Source organism: Penaeus vannamei, chromosome 26 (assembly GCF_042767895.1).
Source record: "Penaeus vannamei isolate JL-2024 chromosome 26, ASM4276789v1, whole genome shotgun sequence".
Lineage (NCBI taxonomy): Eukaryota > Metazoa > Arthropoda > Malacostraca > Decapoda > Penaeidae > Penaeus > Penaeus vannamei.
The window spans coordinates 28106559-28114058 of record NC_091574.1 but is presented as its reverse complement, the minus strand read 5'-3'; the positions used below and the strand labels follow the sequence as shown (position 1 = coordinate 28114058).

At 32.8% G+C, this 7500-nt stretch overlaps 1 protein-coding gene across 18 annotated transcripts in view; it reads right to left on the bottom strand.

Annotated features, from left to right (window-relative positions):
- The window catches only part of bbc (choline/ethanolaminephosphotransferase 1 bbc), a 22876-nt gene extending 15486 nt beyond the window's left edge, over positions 1-7390 (bottom strand). For 2 of the 18 annotated variants that reach the window (XM_027366909.2, XM_070139629.1), the window contains exons 1-2: positions 7178-7210; positions 5720-6051 (exon numbers count right to left, since the gene is read on the bottom strand). In XM_027366909.2, the coding sequence (XP_027222710.1) occupies positions 5720-5941 (222 nt within the window). In that variant the 5' untranslated portion in view covers positions 5942-6051; positions 7178-7210. The other 16 variants (XM_027366904.2, XM_070139628.1, XM_027366906.2 and 13 more) reach the window with 16 other exon arrangements.
- Between the last annotated feature and the right edge of the window lie 110 nt (positions 7391-7500).

Genomic DNA, 7500 nt, shown 5'->3' with positions numbered 1-7500 from the left:
AATAATATCAATAACAACAACAATAATAATAATAATAATAATAATAATAATAAAAATAATAATAATAACAATACAACAGCAACAACAATAGTAAATACAATGATAATAATTATCATCTTAATCATAATCATAACAATAACAATAACAATAACAATAACAATAACAACAACAATAATAATAATAATAATAATAATAATAATAATAATAATAATAATAATAATAATAACAAATAACAAAAAAATAATAATGACATTGATAGCCAAAACCAGTCCTTCAAAGGAATTCACTGTCCTAGCAACTGAGATAAGAGTTTGTGACAAAAAGCCGGTTCTGTGATAATGACAAAGATAATAAATAAATATAAAAAATGATCATAATAATCATCATTATCATCATCATCATCATCATCATCATCACCATTATAATGATTATGATAATAGTAGTAATAGTAATAGTAATAGTAATAGCAATGATAATAATAATCATAATATTAACAATAATGACAACAACAATAACAAAACCCATAATACTGATAATGATGATAATAACAATAATAATAATAATAATAATGATAATAATAATAATAATAATAATAACAACAACAACAACAATAACAACAACAATAACAATAACAATAACAATAACAAACAATAGCAATAGCAATAACAATAATAATAATAATATTAATAATATTAATAATAATAATAATAATAATAATAATAATAATAATAATAATAATAATAATAATAATAATAATAATAATAATAATAATAATAATAATAAAAATAATAATAATAATAATAATAATAATAATAATAATAACAATAACAATAACAATAACAATAACAATAACAATAATAATCAATAATACACCAGTAACACCACCACCTCGACCAACAATAATAATAATAATAATAGAAAAAACCAGTCATTATCATTATAATAATACTATCATAATAACAACATTGTAATAGTAATAACATTAGTAAAACAAAAACAAAAACAAGATCAAGATCAAGAACAAGTATGAGAATAAGAACAAGATATAAAAAAGCAGTAAAAAACAGCAACAATAATAATAATGATAATAATAACAATAACAACAATAATAATTATAATCATCAATAATCATATTAATATCTATATCATTATCATTACCATTACCTCCCACTATTATCATTATTATTACCATTATTATCACTGTCATTACTATCATAATCATAAACATTATTATCTTTATTATCACTATCATCATTTTTGTGATTATCATTATAAATAATGCCAATCTCTTTACTATCATCATTACAACTAACATGGTTAAGGAGATAAAATGAATGAAAAAATTATAGCGAATCTGTCACTGGGGAAGGTATAGGAAAAATGTTCAAGGAATAATAGAGATAGCTGTTGAAAAGTCGGAGAAGCACCTGGGAGGAGGGGAAGGTGTTAGATGTCAAAGATTAGTTATAGTAAAGTATGGTAACAAAAATGGAAAGGAGGGAGGTTAAGGAGGTAGAGATTTTAAGTGAATCTGTGACTGGGGATGGAATAGAGATAATAGATGATAGCAGTAGATATGGTTGTCTTAGTAGTAAGGGATTAGGTATCTGAAGGCTGAGATAAAGAATCAGGAGTAGGTGAAGGAGCAGTGTCTGGGGGTTCGATAGGGATGGTGGGGTCTGGGGTATTGTGATAAAAGAGATTCACGTGTGTATTCAGGAGGGAGTGGGAGGGGGTTTGGAGGGGGGGGAGGGGTATGGGTGGTTTGGGTGGTTGAGAGGACATGATATGTGGAAAAGAATTGGGTTTTGGAAGAGGGTTTGGTTTGGGTGGTTGAGAGAATGAGGCATTTTGGGAAGGGGTTGGGGGAATATAAGGGGGTAGAGCAACTGAGTGAATTGCAGTATATCTGTGACTGGGGAAGAAGTAGGGACATTGATCAAGGAAAACAGAGGTGGCTGTTGGATCCAGGGGTTGAGAAAGCGACACTGGGGAAGGTGGTGAAGCAACAGGAAAAATGTCTGGAGAGGAGGGGTCTAGAGAAGAACACTGCTGTGATATAGAGGATCTGTGTGAGTATTCAAGTGGAAGTGGTAGAGAGGGTGTAGGAGGAAGGGGGCGGAGTGAACTTGGGAAGGAGGAGGATGAATATCTGCAACTACTTTAAATGTAGCAGGAGTAAGAACAGAGGGATTGGGGAGTGGATAAGAGAGCGGAGTGTTCCCTAGAGTCATCTTTAAGAAGTTTTGGATGTCTTCAAGAATTTCTGGAGGTATAGAGGACTGAGAAACAAAGGTTCTCTTATAAGGAGGAGAAGAGGAGATAGATAACTGAGAAACAGATGAAGAGGTAGGTGTAGGAGAGAATGTAGTAGGAGAGCATGAAGGGGAACGTTTAGGTTGCCTGGTACGACAGCGAAATTGAGGAGGGGTAGGTATAAGAGGATGTGGTAGAGATTGGAGTATCTGGATTTAGGACGGAAAATGGATTTGATTGGTGGATAGGGTGAGTAAACATAGGACGTAGGTTTAGAGTATATGGGAAAGCTGGGGAGATGCAGAAACATCTTATGTAGATGGTGGGGGAGCAGAGCGTAGGACTGTTTTGGAATAAGTTTAGAGATAAAAAGGGAAGAGGGGGTTGACATTGAAGTTGGTTGTGCAGCAGAAGATGAAGAGGAGAATGTTGGGGATGAGGAAGAGGTGCTTTCTAGGGGTTGAGTAATAACCTGGGTGGGTGTTTCAGCATGGTTAGAGTTGTTCGTAAACGTCAAAGAGGGGGTATTAGCATCAGTGGTCGGAGCAGTGGTCAAAGGAGGGGCAGGGGTCAGAAAACCATCAAAATCAAATTCAGATAGACTATTTGATGAAGGGGCAAGCCTTAATGCCTCTATTAAGGGTAAAGAATCTTCATTACTGGCCATGGTGAGCCTGAATTAACTGGGGAAAAGAAACGGTCTACCCCTCAGGTTCCCCATAAGGGATAAGGGAATACCGTGACAATGGCTTCCGGAGGCTGTTTGTGACTGACACAAAGCCAGCCTTTCATCCTTTCAGCACGGCTCTCACACCTTAGGAATGGGATAGAAGAAGGGAATAAAGAAGATACGGAAGAGGAAAGAAGAGAAGAAAGGACCAAGCAAAATTAGTTGAGGCAAGGGCTGAGGCCCAAGGTAGGGGTAATCCTCTACATTGGGTCTCAGTCCCTGTCTCCTAAGCCTTTCCACAATGACAACGAGCTAGGTTTTGGGAAGGTAGTGCTATTATCATTATCATAACTATCATTATGAAAACTATTACCATATCACCAATCATTATTACTATTATCATCATCAGTATCATTGTTATTAGTATCCTTATCAACCCAGTGCCACTGGGAAAATGTTACGTTCACTTTAGTGTTATGTTAAATGTCTCAGCACATAGATGGCTCTGCCAGTGTATAGCCACAAGAGTCCATCAGTATATCTTGTGACCTCAGCTTTCCTTGAACTGGCAGGAAAATGCTTTTTTTATTAATGCTATCAATATTGATCCAATTATTTCTCTTATAAACACTGTAATTACTATACTTTTAATGGTATTAATAACATTATCAAAAGCTAGAAAATATTATTGAAAATCAAGGAAAAGGGTGAAGCACGGAGACAGGTACTTCTTGTAACTGGCTCATTGGTGATCTAGTACTTGCAGCCATCTGTGCGTAAAAACAATTACTAAATTAAACACACAATGGACATGGCATGTACACATATGCCATCCCTGTTGGCATGCGGTTAACATTATCTTTATTGTAATCATTAGGTTATCAATATCAATATTATTACATCGAAATTGATATAATTTTCATTATAATTATTTTCATTATAATTATAACCATAATGATGATTATTTTTTCTGCTATTACTATTACTACTAATGCTACCATTACTATCATTATCATTATCATCATAATCATTAGTACTACTATCATCATTATCATCCTTATCATTATCATCATTGTCAGCAGTAGTAGTCATATCAGTAGTAGTAATAGTAGTAGTAGTAGTAGTAGTAACATTATTAGTATCATCAATATCAATATTATCATTATCAATATTATCATTATTAACATTATCATTATTAACATCATCATCATTATGACAAGCATTACCATTATCATCACCATTATCATTATCATTATTATTATTATCATTATCATCAATAATATTATCATTGTTATTATCATTATAATTATCATTATTTTTCCTGTTATCATTATCATTATTATTATCATTGTCATTATCATTATCACTATTATCCTAATCATTATCCTTATCCTTATCCTTATCCTTATCCTTATCCTTATTGTTATTGTTATCATTATCATCATAATCATTAATATTAACAATATCATTACTATTATTATGATCATCCTCAAATAACATTCATTGTAATTATAATCAATCCTCTGTGATTATAAATGATTACCAATTGTTAATTGCAGTTGCATTTTCAACCACAATTATAAATATAATTCTTACAGTAATTATAAGCACAATCATACTTGTAATTAAGTATGATATAAAATCATTATTACGACCAAGAAAAAAAAAATCAGTGTATATTCAAACAATACTAGTCATTAAATAGCTAATAATGAATTATTATAGAAATAAAACAACTCATTGCATAACAACCTAAATGAGACTAGTCCTACCAACAAATACATTTATCATTCCCAATGGACTAAAATGTTTTGCTGGGCTCAACAAAACCCTCTTAAGAATTCCATCTCCTTGTATTAGAATCTTTACTATCTATCTATTTTTTCTACCAAATAATTACCATCATCTATTTGTAAACCATCAAACACCACCAACTTGTCAGTTACATCTTTGCCTCAGAAAGAAAGAAGAAAAAGAGAGAATACTGCCACTGATAAAAGAGTAACAAAATAAAATCTAAAATGAAAACAAGCAAAATACAGTATATTAAAAAAGTAATCTTAACAAAAAAAAATGAATGAGACAGGCAGAAGATAACATACATAAGTCAAGAGTAAATGCAGTACTCTCATGTTTAGGGAAACGGTTAAATATAACAACACTGACGTTGCTAAAATATACTGCGCCCAATAAAGAGGAGCAACAATGATATCAAACTACTGACATTTACAGAGTTAAGTCATAGGAATAAATACATATGTTACTGCTTTGCCTTATTTAATTGGAAAAATAAGTTAAATATAACAACAAATAATGATACCCCATATATACAATCAGAGATTCACAAATTGAAAATGAAATAAACTGAAAATTTTCAAAGGATATGGGATACTTAAACATTAATAGATAAATGTTAAGAAGACAACCATACATCTGTGCTGTCAGTAAAAGCCAACAAACGTCCACTACAAATGATCTGGCAAGTCAGACCCTGTAAACCTTTCTTACAATTTGCTATCAAATAAAGAACCAATCAAATTCTATCTTCGTTGAGGTTTGCTGGCCTCTGAAGGAAATTAACAACATAGGCCCACATTATCTTCCCTTCAATTCTTTATTGGCAATCTTGCTTTCAACTCTGAACTAGAAAGCTGTGAACAACAGCTGATATGCTCAAAAGAGTTAACATGATGATACATACTAGATAATGTATTTTTACACTACTGCCAAAATTCCCTTCCCCCCTTCTTAAAACACATTAGCAACAGAATGAGGCTGCCATGAGTCACTTACCTCCTGTTTTGCATCTGGACTGTAGTAAACCAGAATAAGCGAGGTGAAAATGTTGATAGCAAGACCCGTAATGGTGATCAGATTGGGTGCTAGGGTCAAAGGGCATTGTTCCACTAGCCAACACCACCATTTCTGCATCAAAGGGTCCATCAATGACACCGACATGCATGAGTACTTGTGTTCCTCAAGCCTTCGTAACTGAGAATCATCTAACTGCCTCATGATGGCCTTCCCTTCCTCTTTCTCCACACGCACACACACAAAAAAAAATACTTTCTGTTCCTAAGTACTTAGTTTTGTCGTCTGCAGTCACTCACTTTGTTTTTCAATAACTTCAATACCAAATAAGAATTGGACAAAAGAAAAAGAAAAAAGTAAAAAAAAAAAATTCAAAGAAACATACAAAATTTTCTACTGAATTTGTTTCATTTCATTCGTGCTCAGTTCATCACACTGAAGTTCACGATGAATATCCAATTCTCATGAACACATATTCTTTCTGGAACATAATTCTTTTTCTCTCTATATTTTTCATTGAATTTAAACACAATCAAGAAAGTCTAATTTTTCAAACCAGACCATGAAGCAAAAGAAATTGACGAATTAACTGAATCCCTCAAAATCAAATTATTCTATTTTTACTATCTAAATGTCTTTACATTTTCATTATTCACATCGTTATTGGATATGCAGTAACCTGCATCTGAAATGAAAGAAAATAAATAATAATATGTATAATTTTGTGACTTATATCTACCAGTATAGTGAACAAGACTGATATCAATTGCAAGTAAAATGTCACACAAAAAAGGCATCTGAATTACTCTTAACTTAACCATGACTTCAGTCAAGCAGTAAAAACACTCTTAACTCTACCTTGTCACTTGATTAAATGAAACATGAAATGCCATGTCATGTGAAATTCCCTTTTTCATCGAGTATAAATTTCAGTATGCATTCTACTTACATCATAAAAGGTAATTTACAAAAGTCAATGACAAAGTGCTTGTCTAGTGCTTAGAATTTCACAATTTCCTATTGGGAAATGCCAAGACAGCTAAACTTGAAAGTTTACTTAAGTTATGCATAATAACTATATAGAACCATATTACAATTAACTAATAACAGGATATTACCTAGACACTGTTACTCCAGTCATATATTTTTTTTATACAATAAACAAAAGACAGAATTGTTTACCCAAAATATATCCAAGCAGAAAATCATTTCCTGGTGGAGTGAAATTCTTTCTTGGAAGCCTGAACTGTAGTCACAAACCACTGTAAACATCTACTCTTTTTAACCTGTCAACTCACCACTCCCCAGATCCCTAAAATGACAATATGCTCAATATCTTTGGCAATTACTCGTTCAAAAAGTCTTTCTCAAAAAGATTACGCGAACCCGGTCATAAAATTCATTTCCTGCAACCTGTCAGCTGATCACACTCACACTCACACACCACAACTCGCACGTCTCCTCGACCACTACACGGTATCTTACCTCCCCGATTCTTACATAAGTTGTATTACAGTTACCGTTATCTCACTGTTACTGTTTCTGTCGCGGTATCTCACTCATACCAAGAAAGTACGGTCACCTTATCTTGTGAACAGCTGATAAACAACAATATGGCTGGAGCACAGCGACGACTAACATGTTGCGTAGTTTTGACCTTTTTACGGAGTCACATTTTAGTAAATACCTATTTATTGCATAAGGTTTATTTTCGTCACTATTTCATTTGGGCGAGGGAGGGATTGCCATTTCCGTTTGGATAT